This window comes from Betta splendens, chromosome 10, assembly GCF_900634795.4.
Source record: "Betta splendens chromosome 10, fBetSpl5.4, whole genome shotgun sequence".
Lineage (NCBI taxonomy): Eukaryota > Metazoa > Chordata > Actinopteri > Anabantiformes > Osphronemidae > Betta > Betta splendens.
In genome coordinates this window covers 15105233-15129733 of record NC_040890.2, presented here as the reverse complement: position 1 = coordinate 15129733, position 24501 = coordinate 15105233, and the positions used below count along the sequence as shown (strand labels likewise).

General features: G+C 45.2%; 1 protein-coding gene across 12 annotated transcripts in view; it reads left to right on the top strand.

Annotated features, from left to right (window-relative positions):
• The window catches only part of diaph2 (diaphanous-related formin 2), a 279374-nt gene that overhangs the window by 149017 nt on the left and 105856 nt on the right, over nucleotides 1-24501 (top strand). For all 12 annotated transcript variants that reach the window (XM_029164826.3, XM_029164824.3, XM_029164823.3 and 9 more), the window contains 4 exons: nucleotides 7971-8072; nucleotides 10451-10545; nucleotides 22092-22193; nucleotides 24176-24415. In XM_029164826.3, coding sequence (XP_029020659.1) covers nucleotides 7971-8072; nucleotides 10451-10545; nucleotides 22092-22193; nucleotides 24176-24415 — 539 coding nt within the window. The remainder of the gene's footprint in view (nucleotides 1-7970; nucleotides 8073-10450; nucleotides 10546-22091; nucleotides 22194-24175; nucleotides 24416-24501) is intronic.

The window sequence follows — 24501 nt, the reverse complement described above, 5'->3', positions numbered from 1 at the left end:
CAATTATACTGTATATATCCGTCCCCATGTTGATTGCCAGGGATAAACCTAGCGCTGCTAACAAGCATGAAGTCAACCTGCCAGAAAGAGTCATTTCCCCCTCCTCTTGTCCTCATCTCTCAACAAACCATGACATTTTCCTGCACATAAATGTGAAGTATTTCTTAAGTCCTTTCACGCCTCAGTAGACAAATTGGATCAACCTATCGGTTAACCTTCACAAGACGAGATAATACTTGAGCATATTTCTTAAAAATAAAACATAAGCATGGACGTCTTTTCCGTATTTGACAACCTTTCATGCATCAATCTTCTTAGTAGTTTGCGCAGACAGACGTTTGTGTCTGACTTTGTTACCGAGTAGTGTGGTGGCTCCCGCTGCAGCAGGTGGCCCACAACAACCTCCGTCACTTTATTCTAGTCAGACCCAGTCTGCTGTCGCGCTTAAAGCATATACTGGTGTTGCTGCTGCCTAAACATAATCAAAGCAAATATAGTCCAACCTAAAACGAAGCCTAATGCCTACAGACAGAATACAAATCAAATCAACACTAATTTTCCCCGCTTGTTTAGCATCCTATTTTCATCCTGAAAGAATAAACAAGCAATCAAAAAAGAGGGGAACTGGGTTACGCATAAAAGGGAGAGAAAGGGTAAATGAATAACGGCGGCGTATGAAAGGAGGAGAGAGGGCAGATTATTTTCTGTCAGCTGACAAATGTAGGAAACGCGACCCCGTCGGAGGCTCCGCAAAGTAGGACAGTCACTGCAAAGACGAACTCAAGCACTTTCTCTGTAGCAGACAGCACAAATGACATCCACAACATGCTCGGTGCTATTTTAACTGTGTTGACACTAAAAAGCACAATTAGTCATAAATTTAAAATGATAATTATTACATTTTGGCAAGCAAGCCTTTTAATAAAAGGGAAATTAATTTCAACTTGTTAGTGCAGAATTAGTCCATAATATTCTATAACTTTGCTTAACATAGTCTGTAATGAGCAGAAACCCACTTGACTCAGCTAAAAGATCCAAAGAGAGCAAACATCCATAAGCACAATAGCCCATTTAGTATTCCTCACATCCGGCTTTAACGCTGATGCAGGCCCACATTCAGCGAGCTGCACATCCCCACATCAATGTGTGACATACACCAATCTAATTTTACAAATGTGGTTCATAATCTTGCCTCAGTTTTGCCCTGTGAATGTCTCTTCCACCGGGTTTGGTCCCACACACCGCACCACGGTGCTGGGAGAGGTAATGGAGACCAGGGGGACATCAGTAATCCTTCCAGCTGTCCCAGGAACGGCGTTAGCTTCAAATCTGGGCTCTTCATCCCCTCACAGTGGTACGAGGCCAGCTTTGGCTTTGTCTGGTGAATGCTTACCATCGGATAGCGCGGCGGGGTCTTAGTAGACACCAGGGGCAGCCGTTTGGACCATCAGCCCCTGCCTTCCCACCAGCGCTCAAGTGCATTGGGTCACAACGAGCTGCCTCGGTTTCCTACGACTGATTGGCTGTCAGACTCAATCCATTCGCTGCCCCCAGGAGCATGTCTCTATGACCAATTTAAGAGGCAGAGTCGGTGTCTTCCCACACTCCCTGCCTCTGCCAGAGAACTGTGGCGTAGATGTGGGCAGATTAAATGTACTTGTTAAAAGGCTGCGTCAAACCCCAGGTCATTGGCGATGCACGAGTTGCTGATGTGAGGGATTCGCTGTAAGTCAGCAGTGCTGTTGGTTCTCTTCCACACAGACTTGTTCAGGTTAGAACAGACCATGTTTAATGTCGTCAGTCTGAGTATAAATCCTCGCTTTGTAAATGCAGCTACTACTGAACCACTACAGCAGGAACTGTGTGATTATCCACCAGCTGTGTTGAAATGAGTGGATTATACAGAAATGACTTAGGTGAATCAAACAGTTGATATTTTATTTTTAGATGTACTGTATGACCCTAAAAAGGTTCTTTATTGTTGATAGCCAGAACCTAAAAGCATCAAGTTGTAATATCGTGTCCCTGCATTTGGTAGAATGTTTCCATTGATGGCATTTATCGTTTGCTGGAGCCCTTCCCCTCTTCTCTTGGAATAGAAACAGGGAAGGAGGTCACTGAGGGAGATCTGTGTTGTCTCAATTAGAAGAGGAGGCGTTTTTCTCGCTGGGCCCGGTTCCAGGCCCAGCTGTGTACCTTCCACCGTGGGCTCAGCCGCTCCCTGCATACTGAAAACATTATTGGCCACAGGTCAGGGTGTCACGCTGCAGGACTCACTCGGCTTCCTCCACACACACCTCTTTATTTAGCGACGGTGGATAACCACCAGCAGATGGTTCCAGACGAGAGCGCAGGTACTGCCAGAAAACCAGTTATTGAAGACTCCCATAGAGGCCCTGGGTCCACGCCGGCCTTTGTAGAAGTGAGGGCACCGCATCAGCCACGTTTCCCAGCATCCTTCTTATTAACTACTTCATCCACCTCCTCTTATTCTAACTGTAGGTCTGATGGAGATTACAAAGTGAGAGCCCCTCAGGATCCACCATTTCTGGTGTGCTGAGAGAATAACACTTGCCTTGCTGAACTTCTGCGGCTGCCATGAAATGACTATTTAATAGACTTTTACATATTAGAAGAAACATAGTGTGTTGCCACTTAAATATCAAGTGCCACTTATGTTCCGGTCACAGCCTGTGTTACAGTAAGTCTCATAAATACTGACTTTGTGGCTTTGCTAAACTTTGTTTCAGTGTGTGCAGCACACTCAGGCGCTGGAGCTGGAGTAAAAGCAATGATTCAAGCCTCCTGGGCTCTCAGAGCGGGGGTGCCTTTCTGTGAGTGGGATCATGCTTTTGAGATTCAAGATAGTGGGATGACTGGATAGAGAGATGTTTATCCACACGGAGAATTGGTTTTGAGTTTGAGAGAGGCCTCTTTAGCCTCAGTCAGTGGGAGATATTGGTTACAGCTGGAATTTACTGGTCAACTGGAATGCTCACATCTTCAATGCCCTCCCTATTTTACCCGTTGCTGGGTCAAGTCTTTATGCCGCCGGTGAGATTCAGCCGCGTGTGTTTTCTGATGCTTTACCCCTTTATTTATATACAACATGCCACGGAATTGAGTTCTCTGCGCGCGTCTTTGTACAAGTTCACGTAATGTTAATGATTTAAATTGCACCTTTTTCACTTGAAATGTAAAGTGAACTCGTGTATAATTACACATAAACAGTATAGGAGTCACTTTAGCTTTGATCACTGCAACAAGTGTGATTACACCTGCAATTTCCACTTAATTGCATGAAAAGGGTTATAAAAATAACCCATGGCTCTGTCACAGGAGGAAGCATGCTACCAATAACAAAAGGCCGGTGGTCAGAAATAATGGCACATAATTCTGCTATTTGCACATCTCTGTATTAGAAATAATTGCTTCTGACTTACTTAAACAACGCTTACCCCTGGACAGATGTGGTTCCTGAAGATTCAATTTCCATGCAACCAAACTGCAACTGTGATTATGTGTCTGAAGCAAAGCGAATCATATAACGGATGCTAGCGTGACGTGACCTTTTTCTGAATGAGGAAGCTGCTACATACACTATATTAATGAAAAGGGAGTTGAAGATGGTCGAGTTGTATGAAGCCTCGTTTCCTTTTTTTAGTTTAGAAGCACTTTGACCTAAACCAGAAAAACACTTTGGTGCTGATCAGAGAAATGTTAATGTTTATGTTTGAATTTTTAATACAGACAGTGTTTGAAGCGACTCCTCTAGTAAACCAGCTACGGCAGCAATCTTCCCATGACCCTAACTGAGTGTTGGACTCACAGAACTGAACATATTTTGGTGAACCAGAGAAGATGATGCTATTGATCACATATTTGAGTGCGGCGTCCTGTTTAGCACAACAGTAATGGATTTTAAAACCGTTTGGGGGTTTTAAAGTTGTGGCTGATTACTGTGAATAATAACCCAGGCATTGCTGAAGCCGTCTCTTTTCGACGGCGTGGCAGCTCTCCAGCAGCTGCTCGATCCTCATTGTGAGTCCCTGAGATGGAGGACAGGGCACATGTTTGCAGGCAGATTGCACATTTGAGGGAATAAATTGCCTCCAAGAGTACCAGACTCCACATTGTCTGTTCCACTCTGTGTTCCTTTGACTTTAAATATGTTTGTTGAAGACCTGTCATCTGCAGTTTCTTTTATTTCTTTTCAAGGCCGCTCATTTTATGGTGTCTGGTAGCGAGGCTCAGCCGGATGGTCTGTGTCCGGAAGTGAACATGTGGTAGTGTTTAGCTTTGTAATGCCCTGGGTTTTATGCACGTCTTGAGGGAGATATCGCATGGAAGGCGACCAGGATAGCGATTCTGGGCCAGCAAACAGACTGGATGTCCAAGTGTTGGAGAACTCATGTTATCAGAGAACATCCCAAGGGTATACCTCAGTCCAAGGCCCACAGAGTAGACTTAACATGGGAGCCAAGTCATCTTTAATCAGCCAAATCCTTTTTTGCTCAAACATTCATGTATTTTTCAGTGGAACCTCTATCAGTTGGTGACTGCTTTTGGCATGAAGCACCATTTAACTCCCCCTCAGTTAATGCAATGTGTAACAGCTATTCACACCAGAGACGTCTCTTTATGTGCTTATTTTGGCTCCAGTGAATATTCCATGTGTTGTGATTTTCACACCCTTCTTTCTTGGTATGCTCCATCCTTGTAAGTTAATATAATACAAAAAAAATCAATGTGAGATAACTATAAATCTCTGGTACATTTCCCTTTTGCCAATGTCAAGTCAAAACTAATTGACCTTTTTATTTATGTTACAGACTGTTCAGTCCAAGAACAAGCTATGAAGAAGTAGATTTCTACATAATAGAGCTGCTACTAATCTTAGAAGAAACTGTTGATCCTTCAAATGCTTTTTTCTAGCCCTTTACTGACTGACTTTCCTTCTCACCTTCTTCCATTTACTGATTCTAAAATGATTGCGCTGCTACTATTAGCTCGTAATTAATGTTGTAATGTAGCGCTATTATCATCGTGCATTGATCTGAAAGTCTTACATGGGAATAATGCGTGTCTCTGTAATGAAACTCTGTCTTGATGTTGTTGTAATAGCATCAAGAAACCTAGCTAGCTGCCAAAAGCCCTCACACATTGTTCCCATCACAAACGGCTCTTCAGTGCCTGGAAGATTCCATTAACAAACATAAAGCCATCCAAGAGGGATGGCATTGTTGTCCAAGCATTACATTTTAGCCACTGGGCAACTAGTAACACACGTTTAAACATTGGCAAGGACTTTGATCAGCTGCTATGGACCTACATTGTTGGACAGGTTAAGCTTCCATGGCAGAACAACAATAGGACATGAGAGGGATGTTTTCTCCCTGTCACACAAACACAAAAGTAAAACTTTTTACTGCTCTGATGTGGGGATTTTAATGACGTGGCCGACAGCTCTTGTGTTGGGGACACTGTAAAAGTGTGCCTTTGTTGTTGTGGAGAACCATCTGGCTGAAATATGCCACCTATAGTCATCCTCTCCACACACCTGGGACTTCCACTACGGTGGCAGCTCTAACTTCTGCAGGCCCTCCAGGGCCTATCAGTCCACGCGGTGCTCACAGGAAACGCGTGACATGTGCCATAATTGAGTCAGCCGGCGAGAACTGGAGCAGAAACCAGCCAAGTGATGCCACCACCCGTTGCCCAGTGGGGGAGCTGTGAGCTGTTTGAGATGGCATCAGAACGGGGAGCGCGCACGCTTCATGTTATTGAAGTCAGATTTCTCCTGTTTTTGTCAGACAGACATCTGAAGCGGCCAGTAAAGCGAGGCCACGCCCTTTCTTTTGCCCGAACGCAGCCCCACTGGAAGCGGCGTCCTCGCTGTTTCCTTTTTGCAGCCTGTGAGCGTGTTAGTCTGCGGCTTTTCCCACCGACTCAGTTCATCTGATTCAAGACATCGTGGGTGTAATGTTGCTGTTCATTGGATTTATTTATGAGATGAATAATATTTATTTATTTATTCATTTATTGTGACTGTCATATTTGATGTGCTTGGAGGATTTGTGATTATGGAATTTGCTGACACTTGAAAGTGTAAATACACAGTATATTTATTCCAAAATCACAGACAGTCCTGAAATTATTACACTAAAAATATGCTCTAAAAAATATATGTTTAAAATAAAAGTAGCTGAATATATTGCTGAATATGTAGTATACTGTATGAATATATAGTCAGGATCTGAAGGGATCTGGCGGTGCTGCGTTTACATCCCTCTTCTCTTATAGTTCACCCAACAAATCCAAGCAGTGGCTTCACATTAGAACTGAAGTGATGATGCGCTATGAGCATTTGGACCATTTTGATATCGTCCCTTCTTACTGACTCACACAACTCGGTCTGCCAAACATTGACTGTGCTTATTTGCCGGCGTACCCTTCTCTTCATTGGTGCCATCTCACAAGGCCTGGTCTTCAAACGCAGCTCCAGCCTTTGGCCGCCGACGCTCCGCTGCGTCTGTGGTGAATCAGCCTGTTGTTCCACAAACTCTCAGTAGTCTGAGAGAGTTCTGCGAGCGTCGTCAAGTGCTGACAGAAAATCAAAACCCTAATAGTGTGTTTAGCTTTGATATGTGCTCACACCATCCTTAGGACTGTTTAATACAGTAAACAGCTGCATCCCTGATTGCACACATTGACGCAAACCACTGGAGCCAGCCAGGTGCCTTCAGCTCTGCTTCTTCTGGCTGCCCAGGAGATGTTGCCTCTTTGATTGTTTCTTCAAACATGCAAGCCAGTGCTTTGGGAGCAGATTGTTTGTTCTAGATTTCCTGGGAGACTCCCACCTTGGGCTTAAGCAGAGCAGTTGTGATTATTAGCAACAAAGTGTGCTGCTTTTCCCATAAGCCTTTGTGAGTAGAGGGAGCGTTCCAAGGAATCGTCTTTCTTTTTCTGCTGTTCCTGCTGCTTTATTGCCAGAGATGAATATTCTGCCCCCGACAGGCTTTCACGGGACCGCAACCTTTAATTCACTTCATGAACACCTATGTTGATGCTCTTGGTGTGTAAATGAAGAGTAATACACGCTGACACTTGACAATTCCCCAGCGCGTGGACTTAATAATGTCTCCATTATGAAAACAAAGATCTCCTCATTGTTGGGCTGTTTTGTCTGTCGTGTTCGGGGCGTCACAAAAAATGTCGTTCTAGGATTGAAGGGAGTAACACAATTATCTGTCTGGTCCTGGCAAGTTGACACATGGGGCCTAAGGGAAGGAGCTGCGCTTATCAAGCATCTACTCACTGTCGCGACGACGGGGAGGTTGGCACACAAACAAATGAAGAGGGGCAACTCCTGTGCAGGACTGCGGAGGCACTCTGTGTTTGATAATGCTGCACATTATGTAGTTTGAGTGTAATGTGAAAGAGGGTTGTGATCAGTCACACCACATGCCCAGTGGTGATACGTGGATGGATGGATGCAGTGAAATCTCCAGGTTTTACACTTGCTTCAGCCCCGTTGAGGGTATTTTATCTACCTCTGCGATACATTACAGTATATTCAGTGTATTACTTATTGTTCTTTTCTGGAGTCTTTTCTAAAGTTAAGTTTGTTTGCCTGCCAGATGAAATGCCGCTGAGTTGTTTGCCTCTTATTAAAGGAATAATATTGAACCAAAATGCTGATGTTTACCAGTTACGGTTTTTAATTGGTTTTTGCCATCTGTTACCATCTCAACCATCTTGGCCTATCACTTTGTGTTTTATATCAATAAATGCATTTGCATTCTAATCTATGTAAATCATTTATTTCGCTTTGTTGTGACAATGGTTGAAGGCAGTTGTCTCCTGCACTGGAAGCAGCCAGTGTAACATTTTGATTAAGCAACGTGCTGTACAGTCTTGTTAAATTGCATGTTCCAAAATATAAACATTTGCATTTTTTTCCCCTGCAGTGAAAAAAGATGTGAAAGACGAGGCTGATAGCAAAATGCCACAATTCAAGAAAAAGGCAAAGGAACTTCGCATCCTTGACGCCAAGACAGCTCAGAATCTGTGTAAGTATATAGAGTTTCCTCGTTTTTGATTGTTTCACCTCCTTCCTCAAATCGTGTTTGATGTTGTTTAATAATGAATTTTTATGCCAAAAATGTGATATTTGCAAACTGGCATGCAGCAGCCGAGAGTTTTGTGAGAAACAAACAGCATAAAGCTTTGACAATCACGGGGTTCCACTGAACTCTGGGGAAAAGTTTGCACTGTTTTTTTAACGTTCATGACAAATAGGTTTATATAATGTCTGATGTCTGGTTTTGTCAGCAGCCTTGATGTTTGCTACACCAGAGAAAACGGAATGATACAACACTTATATACAGTACATATAATTACCTTCACTGTATCCTCTGCTTCACATGCTTATGCATGTTTTCCCTATAAAGTTTTAGTCATCTACTGTAAATTCATATTCACTATGTGAATCTGTACATGGTCAGAACTGTGTACAGTACATCATCATGTAATTACAGCATCCTGCTGGGAGCTGCAGATATCTTCCATCAGCAGAGACCAGATGAATTAGGTCATTAGGCGCAGCACTGTGGCCTAATGTCAGGAAGGGGCATGTGGCAGGAACAGACACACACACACACACTCGTTCTGCACGTTCGTCTGCGTTCACACACATGTGAGCACGTCTGCCAGCGTGTCAGCGCGCGCGCCGCATGGCGTTTGTGCGTGGACTTCACTGCCGCGAAGTGTCACCGCCATCTTTCATTACAGTCGCAGCAGATGGGCTTTGAATGTGGCAGAAGGCAAAAATAAGTGCAGAGAATCTCACCTCCAGAGTGGCAATGGGTGGGAGACATGTGGTCCTACGGAGCCACACAGCATCAACTCATTCACTGCTGAAAGTCGCGCAGTAGCCGGTGCGTGGCGGCGTCGGGGGGCGGCGGGGAGGGCAGCGAGTGACACACAATGTCTTCTAAGTCGTTACTACTGTACCTGCAGGTCAGAAAACACTGCTGCTGTATCGATTTGTACAGCAGAGTTGCGCCTCCTGCATAATTCTCACACTCCCACGCTGCTAACTTGTAGCAGAGCCGATATGAGACGAAAGTGCATGCGTTAGCAGTCGCTGTTAACCTCCGGTCGCCTCTCGGTCGCGCTCTCCGCGGCCCTTCCGCGTTCCGCCAAATAGAAGCTCAGATCCAGTGCAGTGGCCCCGAGCAGCGAATCAGAAGCGGCCCTGGCAGGTGGATGTGCAGGTGCAGCGTTAATGTGTCAGAGTGTGCGCCGGGAGGGCACCGCGCTGCAGAATGTGCATTAACACAGCTCCACCTGCATCACTTTTCCCAATCGACCACGGTTACTGCAGATTAGTATGCAGCGAGGACGCCGGCAAACAGGTGCAGGCTGACACACCCAGCTCTGGAGCGTACAGAAGGTAGAACTGAAGCTGCTAGATGTTTCTCACCCTGTCATTGCTTAGCTTCTACCTCATTTACATCTAGTGCAGTATGTAATTTACAATATATCCCCGGATTACTTTTGACAGCCCGGCCCCACGAGAACCTTGTCTCCAGCTGTTGGTTTAACAGGAGGACGGATACATAGGACGTGTTGAACAGACACTGCAGAATGGAAGGGGAGTCTAGATACAAAGATGGCGACGTGTTTGTCAAAATGTACAGTGATCTCAGTCTTAAATAAAATACATACAGATCACGTGATGAAGCCCCAAAGGTGATCTGAGCGTTTAAACGTCTTTCTCACAGGCGATACTGTAGTAATCATACGTGGGGCCTTTCTATTTCACACTGTACATGCACTAAAGAGGCTGTGTAATAAATGGGGACACACCAAGGAAAGAAAAAAAGTGCAGGAGCTCTCCGTTCGTTGCACGTCAAATACAGACATCAGGTCCCAGAGCTGCAGCAGCGTAGCAGCTGTTGAGCGGCTCTCTACCAACTCATTACCAAACCTCCACCTGTGACTTCCACCTGGATACGCCATCAGCTTCAGTTTCCACTGTACTGTAGGCACCTGGAGAGTGAAACACCCACCAGGCCGTCCCCCGAGGCAGCGTCAGTGTGCTACTTTGTACAGACCCAACACAAAAACCAGACCGTGAGCCACATAGTAAATTATTATTATTATTATTATTATTATTATTATTATTATTATTATTATTATTATTATTATTATTATTATTATTAAAAAACCTCACCAATAAACGTTGCTGTGTCCGTTTCCAATTTTGTCAGGATGACACAAAGTGTCCTTCTGAGGGCCAGAAAGCGTATTAGTTTTTTCTAGAGACAAGTTAGGTCTGTGGTCATTTTGTGTGAGGAGCGATGAGTGCTGAAATGTCTGTTTCAACCCTGCGGTCTAATAAAAAAGCAAAGGAAATGACTCTCTTCTTGCTCCATCACAACAGCAATTTTCTTGGGCTCGTTCCGCCTGCCTTATGAAGAGATCCGGGACATTGTGCTGGAAGTAGACGAGGAGAGGCTGAGCGAATCACTCATCCAGGTAAGACTGATGGCGAATCTGGTCTGCGCGCACGCACGCGTACGGGCACGGGCACACACGCACACAGACACACACGCGCGCGCACGAACCTTTGTAATATTGTGTTATGACAGAGAACCTCAATACTCAAGCATGAAATAATCATTTTTGCATTCATTTTCACTTTCATTTTTTGGACAGCTTGGTGACCTCATTTTAAGCTTGAAATGCTTTCATTTATTATTATTATTATTATTATTATATTTTTGCACGAACAAGTCTCGCGACGATGAGACCCCCCATTCATCCTCTTGTAAAGGATGATAAAGGATGACAGTTGGCAAAGTCGCTCTAACTCCACCCCCATTTTCTCCTGTCTTTGTCTTAAACCGTGATTGATGAGCTTCCTAAAGGCTACTTGTTTTTGCTCTCGTTTTATTTCTGCTTTTCTAGTCTCAGGGAGCATTAATTAAATGCATGATGGGCACATCATGATGCAACACTGTACAGTGGAAAAACAGTGGGAAAAACAAATAAACCCATAAAACATTACCTTTGTAACGATTAACCTCTTCCTTATTAACACACATCTGCATAATGCGTCTTTTCCCACTGCTTGAAATGCAGACACTGATATGACAGGAATCACACGTGTGTTAATATCTGACCTACAGTGTCTGGAGAGCAGCCCTGCAGGACTATTATTTTGTGCTCTGATTGGCAGAAAGTACAGAGTGTCCACCATCAGTCCCCCATTTGTTTTGTGAAGGAGAAGGAGAGTTAAGGTGATGACCCTTCTCCACTTCCAGCCTCTCTGTACCACAGTGTTTGAAGAAAGTCTAGTTCCACCTCGATTCTTTTGCTTGGAGTCATTTTGAGATGTCTGACTGGTTTACAAAGAATTCCTCCCACCACTCAACAGCTGTCCTTAAACCCTGACCCTGAGCAAGACGACAGCCACTGACAGCGAGCTGCACCAGTGAAGCTGGCCATTAGCCTTTCTGAATTAGGTTATACGCAGCTTTAAGGTTCTGCTTCCTCTGATGTCATGTATTACACGTACCGTGAAGCAGGACTGTCTGAGTCTGCCGACAAAGAGGCCAGCGCAACCAGGCTCATAAGAGCGGGTGTGTGACTCAGCATCAGTATCAGTGCACAAAGCTAATGTCACAAAGACCAGCGGGAAGTGGGCGGCCTAACTGAGTTAACACATCGGCGCAGCACAGGCTCACATCTGGTGTGTGTGTGTGTGTGTGTGTGTGTGTGTGTGTGTGTGTGTGTGTGTGTGTGTGTGTGTGTGTGTGTGTGTCTCACAGATCCCAGTTCTAGAGACAGATTAAATGCTGGACAAGTCAATAAATTCAGTTCACGTTAGAGTGAAGTGGAGTTTTTCTCCAACAGGCCATTTACGTTGTAGTCATGCTTTGTCTCCAGGGATTTTATTTTATTATTTTATTTATTTTATTTATTAGTCAGAAAAAGTTTTTCTGTGACTGTATTCTAACACAGTGTGTGTGTGTGTGTGTGTGTGTGTGTGTGTGTGTGTGTGTGTGTGTGTGTGTGTGTGTGTGTGTGTGTGTGTGTACAACAGTAATACTCTTTAAAACGCAGCCAACATCCTGCAGCTGTGGTCCTTTACTGGTTATATTGGAGCCTTTACTGTACGATGAGAACGATCTCTCTTTGAAAGTATCACTCTACGCTACTTGATTTCCTTTTAACCCCGTCATGACATATTGACTGAACTTCTATAGTGAATCTGCGCTCGTATTATTACAGAAGTGGTTACTCTTATACATCTCACTGCAGCATCAGCCAGAGTCACGGTGTCTGTTTTGACCTTTACTCTGGTTTTGTGCCACTGTTTCCAGAGTGTCGACACTTTGTTTTTGACCGTCTAATGCTGGAGTTTCACAACCATACAATGTACAAAGAAACCTATTTTTATCACAATGTCTGAGTCTTTCATGCATTTATGATTTTTTGGAGGCAACACATGCCCAGAACATGCATTCGTGGCTGCACCAAGGCATCGAAAGGGAGCAAAGTGACTTCCTGCTGGGTGACACAGTCCTGAGTGTGGGCTCCATCTGCACAGCCCTCATCTACACTCATTATGCTGATTAATCATCTCTACACCCACCCACTTTCAGCCACACGCCAATCATCATTAATCCACATGGACAACTGCTCGCGCACACACAGAGCGGGCCGTGTGTCTGCGTGAGGCGTCTGGATGGTTCGGGCAGCAACAAAAGGAAATGCATTTACCATTCCGCTAATGTTAGAAGGAGTGGGCGAGTGTTTGCAACCTATAATAACCGAAAATAAATAACGGAGCTGAAAAGACAAAATAACCTCATACGAATACCAGGCATTTACTCTGTGTAACACAGCTTTGTCGGTGAGCTCCACTAGGTTTTAGATACAGATGCTTTGATAGCTGAGTGCCACTTGTTGCTTCACTCTCTAACTTTTCTGTGGTTCCAGCTTCGGGAGTGCGTGTGAAACCTCTCTGTCCCCTTTTTCACATCGCGAGGTGCAATTTTTTCCGCTTCGCTTCAGACAAAGCAAACCTCGGCTTTTGCCGCTCGTGCAGCTTTGGCAACGCGGAGGAGCATTGGACAGGGAGCCAAGTTCGGTCGAGGATCCCTCCTTTGCCCTGCTTGGCACAGACACGCAACAGGCATGAAGAAGATTGATAGATGGAAGCAACAGTGGAAATGAAAGGAATCAAGGAAGCAAGAAGTGTTCATAATGCATCTAAAATTCTGCAACTTAATCTTATTATCTTCCTTCCCGTTGACATGTGTAATGCAATGATTTGTCAGCAGAATGTGGCAGTGCACTGGCCTTGAAGTACCCCTACAATGTGTCACCCTGGCAGAGTGGATAGATAGGAGTTGATTGACTCTCCTTATTCTGTATTAGGGGCCATCAGCGCCTCTGAGATGATGTACACATCCCTGAATGCCGGCAGACAGTCGCGGCTCCCGCCATTCATCCAAGCTCAATATGAATCCTTGCAATTCCACACTTTTTTTCCCCCCCTGCACCTGGCATACAAACATACATGCCCCCCCCCTCCGTCTCCTGCTCCCTGCGCAGTCGTGTCATTTATCATCCCAACGGTAAATGCGCGTAAGGTCCTTGTACGCGCGCGGTCGCCTGCTCGCCGTCCGTCTCTCGTCCAGACGCCGTCTCTCCATCTCATTTGCCTACAATATTCATTGTGCGGGTGGACAGAGGTCACTTCGCTGTATCAGGTCAGCTTCATCAAATTCACAGGGACATCAGAGACGCCCTGCTGCCGTACCATGTATAACAATGAGATGAAGAGGACAATAAAAGACAATAATGAACGTTGGCTCAGTGAAAACAGATTGAGCCCCAGAAAGCTTGGCAGAGGCCTGCTTTTAAAGGGCTGACAGCCTGACAAAGCCTCTCGTCGCTATTGTTGGCTGGCAGCAGAAATAGCAAGGAGAGGCTAGACCTTGTTTGTGTGGGAAAGAGTCGGGCACGTGTGCTCCGGGCTTCAGGGGCCTGGTTGCATTGTGTTTGCATTTAGCTCGGCGCTGCAGGACCTCCAACCTCCCTGTAGTTGTTGTTTTTTAACACCCTGACTAAAGCAATCATTCTCCCTCGCTCTCGTCGCCGAAACACACCGTGGCTGCCGTGACCTTGCCATCGCTGACTTAACTTGACTCTCCTCTGGTGTTTCAGCCTCGCCAGAACTCAGCCGTAGCCTCTTTGCCCCAGGGAGGAGGCTTAACTAGCATAATGATGGCATTTGGTCCCATGCCCCTACGGTTCCTGCCAAGGCAGCACAAGGAGGCCAAACAATGCCCAGATTATTAATAAGAACTTGCAAACGTGAGTAGTTTATGGTGTAATCAACTGGTGCACACGGAGGTGGTCGCTCATAATAGTTCACCTGCAAGGTTGCAATGATGTAAGAGGCTGAGAGCATAATTGCACAGTGTCCTATTACAGCATCCATTAGCATCACTGGCAGCTATTTGTTTTTGCAGAGTCATTGTTACATGCAGCATATTTTTGCAGTTTGGGCCGCGGTCATGTCTTGTCTTGTTTTGTATCCAGATTTCTCCTGCAGTGATTTCACCAGTCTATAGGCAGCATTAAACCCCGGTGAGCGTTCACACGCTGGACGGTGTTAACTATTTTACCGGCATTAGTCGTAGCACGTTACTGTACGTACAGTAAAGCAAACGCCTTCCATCAGTGCAGTGACAAGATGTTTCCCTGAGATTGCTTTTTCAAGCTGGCTGGAAACCCACAGTACATTAAGGCCCGAATGAACCAGGCCGCACTGCAGAACCCCCCTTCATGCTGCGTCAGGCTGAAGCGCCCGACAGCGTTACTGTTGCAGCACACACACGTGTTTACTCTCCAAGAGGAAGCGTGTCCCAAGATGTGCTTATGAAGATTTCTCGCTTACAATAGGAGGGATTAAGTGGCCTTGGTTTCCATGTATTTAGATTAATGCTTAGCAGCTGTACTCAGAGCATCTTCCCTTTTCTGCCCACTTTTCGTTGCTGTTGTTGCTGTGCCGTTGCCTGGTTGGCACATGCGTTGTTGGTCTATTACCATATTAATTTCCTGCGTTGCACCTATAATCTATTTTGCGTGTATTTGAAGAGGGAGCGGTGTTCGACGGAGACGGACCAGCTGTAAAGCGGTTTGTGGGCTGGTTCTTCCCCACCGCCGCCCAAAACGCCCCGCGCCGCTCCAAATGAGGGAGTCATCACTAAATGTTTAAGCACGCCCAGTTTTTGGTGTGTGGTGAGCTAACGCTCGTCAGCAGATGATTTGGCCCTGGGGGCTTGTTCTGCAGAATATCAGAGTGGCTTCTTAATGTTTAATGTCTGCCAGTGTATTTTATATTACCCCATCTCCTTTTCAAAAGGAAAAGCTAATGACTAACAGTGCACCACCACTGTTCATTTGTAATTTGTATTGCATGTTGTGTGGAAAATGCATTATTAAGAATATCAAAGGGGTGGAGGGAAGTGTCCAACATTGCTTGTATTTAAATTCAACAGGAAAGTGTGGACATCATTTTAATAAGATGCAATAATCTGTAATATTATTGTGGCATCATCAGCCATTCGTATCAACGCCACATCTTTACCTTTTGCGCTCATCCAGTGTCGTCTCAGAACCCTGTGGAACCTGGTGTTTAACACTGTGTCTGTGCAGACTCGCTGCGAGGTTCCGGCCAGGCCTGGCCCACACGCGCTGGACCCCACCTGATCCAAACTCATTTATTTTGTTTAAGCGCTGCCAGTGTTTATATGGCCGGTCTTCATGTTCTTTGGCGGAGCCTAATTTCGCCATTATGTGCCGTTCTGTGAGTTAATGGTTTCTTCTTGGATGTCGTCATGCAGCGTCCGTCACACAGTGTGATCACACTCCGTCACCATCACTTCCGCCGGTGCAGCCGGTGCCAGATCAGAAGCACTAACCCATCTGTCTGGGCTAGTCTGGGTCTGAGCATGGGCCCGTTTGGCCCTTCCTCCTGCACATGACCACGCTCGCCTTTTGTTCCTCGCACTGTTGCAGCCATAACTCAGGCTAAAACGCTCCGACCTAGTTTTTATTAGTATATTTTGTAACCCTGTAATTGGGCTAGTTTGCTTCTAAATTAATGTTTAATACGTCTGTTACAATGAAAGCCGCCACAACTTTAAAATGTTACTTTTCGGGCTTTTTACTGTCTAGATGTGAGTTTAATTCTTTCACACGGATTCCTGACGCTCGCCGAAGAGGCGCGCATGCTGAGCCCCGGCGCCGTCAGCGTTTGGCCTCGCGCTGCTTCACCTCGCCATGGCAACAACCTTTCCGCCAGGTTTTACAGGAGCCTTTCGTGCCGGCCTTGCTTGTTATTATTGTTTATCTCGCTTGTCAATCACCCCGATCGCCGCCACGCTCATCCATATGCATGCGCCCGTCATTACACGTGGTTGGCTGCAGGGTCTGGCAGTGGCCGGGCCGGCCTTTTATTCCGACTGTAACAACAGGTGAGCGCCGTAGCCTGGCACACATTGTTGGGAGCCATTTGCATGGTTTAAAAGTGCACATGTGGGGCAAAGCGATAAGTATGGCTGCGCATCGGGCCTGTTGGATTACAGCTTAAGCAGCAGGAACGGGGTCCCCCTTGGGCTTAATTGTGGTTTATTTTGGCACCCAGCACATAACTCTTGTCTGCATCAAATGCTAATTTAACAATGAAATGTGAAATACATTATGCTGATCTGGGGGCCGGGAAAAATAAGACAGAAAAGGGGAAGTGTTGAATAAAGAACGCAGGCGCGAGCGAGGGGAGACGCGGCATCGAATGTTCCTCAGAAAGCGATGGCCAGGACCCGAGATGCCGCATGTTCTTTCTACCCATCATCACCACGGCGCTGATCTGCAGCCACGGGGTCCGGGCGCGGCCCTCTGTCCTCAGGTTGATTATTGATTAAAGGCACACGCGTGTGCGTGCGTGCGTGCACGGGCGAGTTCACACACAACACAGAACAACAGTTAAATTTTGATTAGGTGGAGCCCATGCAGCTTGTCCTCAGGCGCACGGGGAGCTGCATTTTCTTAAGCGAGCAGAAATGTGTTTTCTGTTTTGGCTCTCCAGCTCTGTGTCTGTGTTCCTATGACAGATGGCACATCACTCAAAAAGACACTCACAGGCAGCAGACGCCACAAACAAATTAATTTATATTATTGTTTTGCATGCTAGCTCTGTTCGTCTGCGCCTTTGATTGACAGCCTCGTCATGAACTAGTGCTCCATTAGAACGACCGTGTCATAAAAAAGAAAGGGAATATTCACAAATGAGAGAGGACGCGACGCGCGGCTGCCGAGTTCACACCCTTTTGTGCACCTGCATTTTAAAGCAGAGTCCTTTCAGTTCAGTTCTGCGAGGTTTATTAATGTAACGACAGTCTTTTCACAACAGACCTGTCTCTGTTTTGTTCTCTGTCTCTCTCCCCGCATCCCTTTACCTGCGGGTCTCCATCTGTTTCTGATTATATTTTTGCTTTCCACACAGTATGGACTCTTTATTTGCCTTGTTAATTTTTTCCGTAATGCTGCCTGACACGTTTCGCGGTAGATGCACGTTCTCAGGTGTGCACAACAACAACAAAATCCTCCATATTTCCTTATAAAAGAAATTCAATGTCACACTGAGTCTGTCAGGGTTTCCAGCCCCGGCCCTCAAATTAATCCCTCCCTCGTCTATCTCACTCCGACTCTCTCCCCCCTCTCACTCACCCCTCTTCCACCGTGTTTGTGTCTTTCTCTGAGACTGCTTTTCTCATTTAGTGTAATGCGATTTTAGAATCTGTCACACTCAGTTTGTTGCCTGTCAGTCTGTCAGTGTAGTTTTGAGGTGTTTGTGCGCTTTGCCTCGTACAGAAAAGTGTAGATTCCTTAAGTCTACAACAGGCTGCATGAGTGATGTTCATTGTTCAGCTTGGTTACCTTTGAGACGAGATTTGTTTGTTTTGTTCTCGGCATTTTTTAAGTCATTCCCTTCATGTTTATATGATGTGTTTAAAATGTCATCCTATATTAATGAACGCTTTACCAGATCAAATGAGTCACTGAAAATGAGGCTGTGAATAAGACGCAAAACTGCCTGGGCCTCTGTTTCACAGGCTGAGTCTGCAGGTGTGTGATGATAACCTTTTGTTTGAGACAACTGCAGTCCACACTCGCCGACTATTGTGCAAATGTAATGTTTTCTCTTTTGACTCGTAAGATTAGTTCGGAGAAACTAAACCTGTTGAAATTGCACATAATGTCTTTTTTGGAACAGTCGGGCGCTGCTTTGGGGAAGTGAGCCTTGTGGGATGCTGAGAACGCTCCTCGTCTGTCTGTTAGTTTGTTATTGATTCAAACTGAAGCCTTCACTGCTTTGCCATGAGCCAGGTGGGGAGCCTGCTGAGGTGTCACGGCGGGGAGATGGCAATTCCACGTTGCTCTTCATCACAAAGCATTGGCAGATTACCACGCGCGTCTCTGCCTCCCACAACCGATCAGAAAAATCAATTAAAATGAGAAAATCACATCTGTCAAGCACATGGCAAACATGGCTCGTGTTCTGTCCTTGGAGTAGACCTCCCACAGAGAAACACGCTTTACTCAGATCCTCTGTATGACATCATCTCCCTGTTTTCTACTTCATCCGCTTAATAAAGACTTTATTGAGAAAGGTCTTATTGATCAACACATCTCATGATGTCTTAAGGTGAAGATATATATGTATGGTTTAATTTAGAATTTAAAAAGACGGTACGTTGTTCTATTCTGAATATCAAATATATTTTTCATTCTGAGAGCCATAGCATCTGCTGTGCAGCGTGGCGGTTTTAAACGGTATTAGCTTAGCTTGGCTTTGCCGAGGCTGTAAAACTGTGAACTTGTTTCACTGGAAGCTGGTTGACAGCAGCAGAGATCAAAGTATGGCAGTGAAAGCCCTACAGATACTGTCATCCTCTACAAATGTTTAGTGAACCGTAACCTGTATCTCATTACTTGTACACCCTCCTTTACCCTTGCAACCACCTCCGTTCCTCAGATACAGACCTGTCAGAGTCCGAGAAGTAGTAGTAGTTGGGGTTATTTTTACTATTTAAACTGCAGTTATTTATTCATTGCTTTTCTCTTAAAGCCCTGAAATGCGCAACCTCCACTAATTGTGAGGGGAAAACACCTGCAACTGCGTAATGAGGCTCTAAGTGTATGCGTCAGCCGGCAGACGGTAAATCTATGATAAATTGATTGACTATTGTGCGCAGCGATATCCGGATCAGATTCAGAGCAGGATAACAACCAGCAGCAGTGCTCTGTGCTCCGTCTGCACTGGACCTCGCATTGCTCACTCACCCGTATTCAAACAAACGGGATTTCATTCTGGAAGTGAATATGTCCTTGGACTCCAGCTGGCCTCGAAAAATAATTATTGATTCTGATTTGTCAAACTGAGCACGTGATTGATTGATAGTAGAAACCTGTGGGATCACATAGAAATATTGTATATTCATCATCAATGGCCGTTGAGACCTAACAGCAATAGGAAGTCAAGGAAGATTTAAGGCCATAAATGTTTGGATTTGAAGGAACGCAGATCTGAAATGCAGCATGTATAGTATTCTCCCATTTGAGTCAGATGTTGAAAGGAGCTAGGAGTGTGTTTTCCCCCGTCTAGGTCCTAACAGTAGATTTATGGTGTATGTATAGTTACCATGTTTTGGGCGTTTTTACGCATTCGGTTACAATCTGCTTTTATTTTCCACCAGAAAATACTAAGCAGGATTTGTGAGGTTTAACCCCAACAGCCGAACTGTGCTGTCAGTGTTTGGGGTTTTGTTGGTGGATTGCTGTATCTTGGCACACGTACTGATATGCAGCACCTTCATCTCTGCCCGTGGCGGTAAATGAATGTGTAGTGTTGCTAGAATACTTCCAGTAATCTCTCCTAGTCTGCTGTGTGTGTCTGGTGGCCTGTGGTGCAGAGTCTGGCCCAGCATCATCACACAGTCTCCCACATTGCCACACATATGGAGCTGCCTTTGTGTCAATTGTGCGCCATGGGGTTTCTGATAATTAACAAGATGACAGACGAATGAAATGACAAGCTCAAGGTGGATTTGATTCCATTGCCTTTTCGTCTTCTGTGATGTTTAGCTGCTGTCTAGTTCAGTGCTATTATTTCACATACAGTCATTACAAAGAGCTCCGCTTCTGCAGGATGTGTCTTTGTCTGCAGCACGTCATCGTGCCTAACTTACTAGCCTGTTTTAATGCACAGCTTCACCGAGGAAGGAGACATTCAGCATTAGAAACGCCTTTGACTCTGCCAAGGCCGCCTTCCCTGTTACCGCAGCAAAACAAACTGTACTCAGATTGAAAGGCGCTGAAAAACATATGTATACGAGAAAAAGCGTTCCCCTAATTATTACTAAGTGGTTGGGAAACAATACGAGAGAAGAGCAGCCTGTTTTTTGACACAGTGTTGCTGTTAATGGACCAGCGATATAAATGCTAATGCGTCCACACCACACACTGCTGCTCTCTCCATCACAGGCTGGCGCGTCATAATGTCTGACTATTGGTGAGTTATAATAAGTGATTGTAGTCCATGAATGAGAAATCATGAGGTACATGTCAAGAACCAGTTTGTGTTTGTTTTTTTTTAGTCATGAGGTCATTTCACAGGCCAGTAGTGAGTAATTAGCTGCAATCAGCTGCGTGTAACTACTGTGCATCCATTGGAAATTTGTGCACAGTCATCGTTTAGCTCCAATTCAATCCTTGCTATTCCAATTACACTGATGTTTTTTACACCATCAACAATCCTTTAGGCTTCTGCTGATATGATCAGAATCCTTCATTATCAAGGCACCATCGCTTGCCACAGACCCTAATTGGAGCTTCAGCAAAAGCAAGCAGCATTTGATATAATGGCTCCCTCCTGAACAAGAATGCCAGGACTTGCATTATGGCTTACTTTTTTTATTGCTGAATTCCCCGAGGGAAGGACAGATATGTCATCATTAGTGAGCAGCAGACTCCGGCCGTGGTGCCGCGATGACTGCTGAGGTCTATAGAGTGGTCAGCCAGGCCCGTGGCCGAGCAGCAGAGTGTGCGCTCTGGTTTCCCTGTCTGGGTTTCCATATGGCCACGTGACCCCGTGCCAGTCTGCTCCCGCTGAATACATTTAGGGAGCTAATGAGGAAGGAAGCCTTGTGAAGACCTGGGAAAGGGCACCTCTTCCTCCTCTCCTCCTCCGGGTGAAAGCGAGGAGAAGTCGCTGTGGTCAGTGTTATTAAATTGAATGACCTTCACACAAACAATTAACATTTACAGAAAACACAAACCCTCCCATTATCATCCTCATCTCCACCTTAATCTTCAACCTTATCGCGGGCAGCATCCTCCTCTCCGTCTGCTCCCGCAAGTGGAAAAGGACACAGTAAATTAATGTTAAACCCACTGCATGTGTTTTTAAGATAATTGCAAGGCAATGTAGGTGATAGAGTAGAAGGTTGGTTATCTGAAGGTGCCTGACATGTTTGGTAATTGCCAATAAGAGCCAGCAGTGGCCGTGATTATGTGACCATATCTACTTACTCTCCTGCCAGAGCATCAGCAGCGCTTCCCCACAGTGGGACAGAAACACAGTCTAATTAAAGGCAAATATAAGGGATGATAAATGTTCTCTGTACAATGCGCTTGGTGATGCACGGAGCCGCGTGTTTCCCTGGCTTTACAAATATGCATCCAGGGGCACAGGTTCAGGTGCTACTTCAACACTTGCATTGGCTGATATGATTAAAGCTTTTCTATCAAGTGTTTATTCCAGACTCTCAGCCAAGCAGGTAAGTTGAATAGGGCCTCACTCAGCAGCTCCTCTCTTTGCCTGTATGGACTCCCACTGTGTAAGATACCTTGTCATCTTGTCCGTGAGGTGATTTTTATCCTGACGTGGACAGAAAATGAGATTTGCATTAACTGTATCTGTGTGTGTGTCCCATTTGTAGAACCTGATAAAGAATCTGCCGGAGCAGAAAGAGCTTAATGCTCTAGCGGAACTAAAGGGTGAATATGAAGAGCTAGTGGAGTCGGAGCAATTTGGTATTGTGGTGAGTATGGTTTCCTGGTGCTTTCTGCCTTGCCCCAAGACACAACACAGCAGCACAATCATGTCCCCAGACTTTAATAGTTACAGCAGGAACTGGAAAGCGTGCATATTTGATAAAATAACTTTTAAAGGTGCTGCACACCTCACACAGACCATTTACTCACCATTGTTTGTGTTTAATTGCTTATTTAGCAGGGCTAAGTGGGGAATCTGCTACAGCAGGTTTTGAACAGTGGTTAATTTAGGACCGGGAAATTTAGAAATGTATAATTTATAGGGATGCCTCCCAAAGAGTTGTGGCGATGTTTAATTAAAGCATCTATCTATGCAAAGGGCATATTTAATAACAAAACTAAAAGTCAGAATTCTGTTTCCCAGCGTCAGAATGACAGGGTCTATGTTTAGTTTAAAAGTACTTTGGACTTCAGTGAGAAACTGCTCAGTCGTTTTTGATCAGAATTCAGCATCAAGAGCTCAGTGAATGCCGTATTTTGACATCAGCTGCCAATGATGTCTCATGATAAAATCACACCCTAAGGCTACGAATCCTGTCTGTAATAAAGTTCTTGGAAACGCGTGCAGCTTCCGCCAAGCATTTTGGTGAAGTATCCCAGTCCTCCAATGGATTTACATTGAAACGGCTGACGTCCTGTAAGCTTGCGTGTAAGCTGTAAAGGAAGTAATCGGTTTTCAGTCACCAGATATTGTGTAACGCCCAACTGTACAGTAAGAGAGAAGGTAAACAATTAACACAGTGGTGTAACTTTAATGCACAATCCAGAATTAGAAAGGGTTTTGATATAAATCCATTTATTTATTAATTTTAGGGTTTCGCTACCACATGTTCCCCAGCACTGTGTTCTTACTGGGAAGGCACCCACCATTAATGATGATTAAGGGCAGGGTTATGCAGTAAATCACTTGTAGAAGAAGGGAAGTGCACTATCAAGCTGTTTTGACCTTTCCACTTAGTTACTGCAGTAATTACCTTTTAATTAACTGCACTTGCCATCCACCACCGCTAAGTGAATGCCTAGCACTTTACAAGAAGGTGGTATCTTCAAACTTTACAGTACGGCAGGGTCACGCCTTTACATCACACCCTCTCAGAAAAAAAGAATGTTCAGCTCGACCCCGAGGTCACAGATGCGGTTCATCTTCCGTGTTATTTTCTGCACCCGTGCCTTTTAGGAGACGTGAGGAAGCGTTTGGTGGCAGCTTCCATCATGATCCCACCAGCGTAGTGATCCTATAGACCGCCCCCCCCCTCTTTGATGAAGCGGCTCTTCAATGCAGAGCTATTGTGTTCCCCTGGGAAATAAGTCATGTTCAAGCTTTTCCCTGTCAGAGCTGTCACCTGCGCCCTCACTTCCGCTGTGATTCCGGTGCATTATATATATATAACATATACAAATCAATTCCAGCGAGAGGGAGGGGAGGGTGTGTGTGTTTATGAATATGAGTATGTATGAGCATGGAATGGAGGTGGGTGGAGACGTCTGAGCTGAGGGAGTGGTGGGGGGGGTTGACAGGCAACGTGCCCATACACATGAATACATAATGGGACATTATGGGCTGGATTTGAAGGTTGCCTTCAAGCACCAGATTATACAGTAATCTGTAAAATGCCTCTGGTTGTTGCTTTGCCACAAATCTCACAGCCAAACATCTATTTGTTTATTTCCCTCTGATTTCAGCAGCTAGTTTATCTTGTTTCCCTTAATTTCTGAACTCAGCGATTCCACTTTAAGGCCTTATGAGGCAGGTGATATTATTTATTGCCTTTGTTTTAATTCATTCATTCATATGGAACCAAGAACTCTAAATAGGTAAATGTGCTTAATGGGAAATGGCTTTAGATTTAGTTTCTTTTGCTCATATTATGGAAGTTATATTTTACTGTCAGTCAGTTGTGAATAATAGTGTGTGATGTCTCTAAACTAGCAGTTACTTTAACTTTGCCTGCTGTCGTCCTTCTCTTAGATGAGTTCTGTAAAGCTCCTACGCCCACGTCTCAACGGCATTATATTCAAGCTGACCTTTGAGGAGCAGGTAAATAACATCCGTCCGCATGTCATGAACGTGACGTTCGCCTGCGAGGAGGTGAAGAAGAGCGAAAGCTTCAGCAAAATCCTGGAGCTGGTGTTGCTGGTGGGCAATTACATGAACGCCGGCTCGAGGAACGCCCAGACGTTCGGCTTCAACATCAACTTCCTGTGCAAGGTAAATCAGCGTCACGTGCCTGGAGCGCGGACGGCACCGATATGGAAGGTGATTCTGAAGGTGTTGATTCGAAGGACGATGCCAAA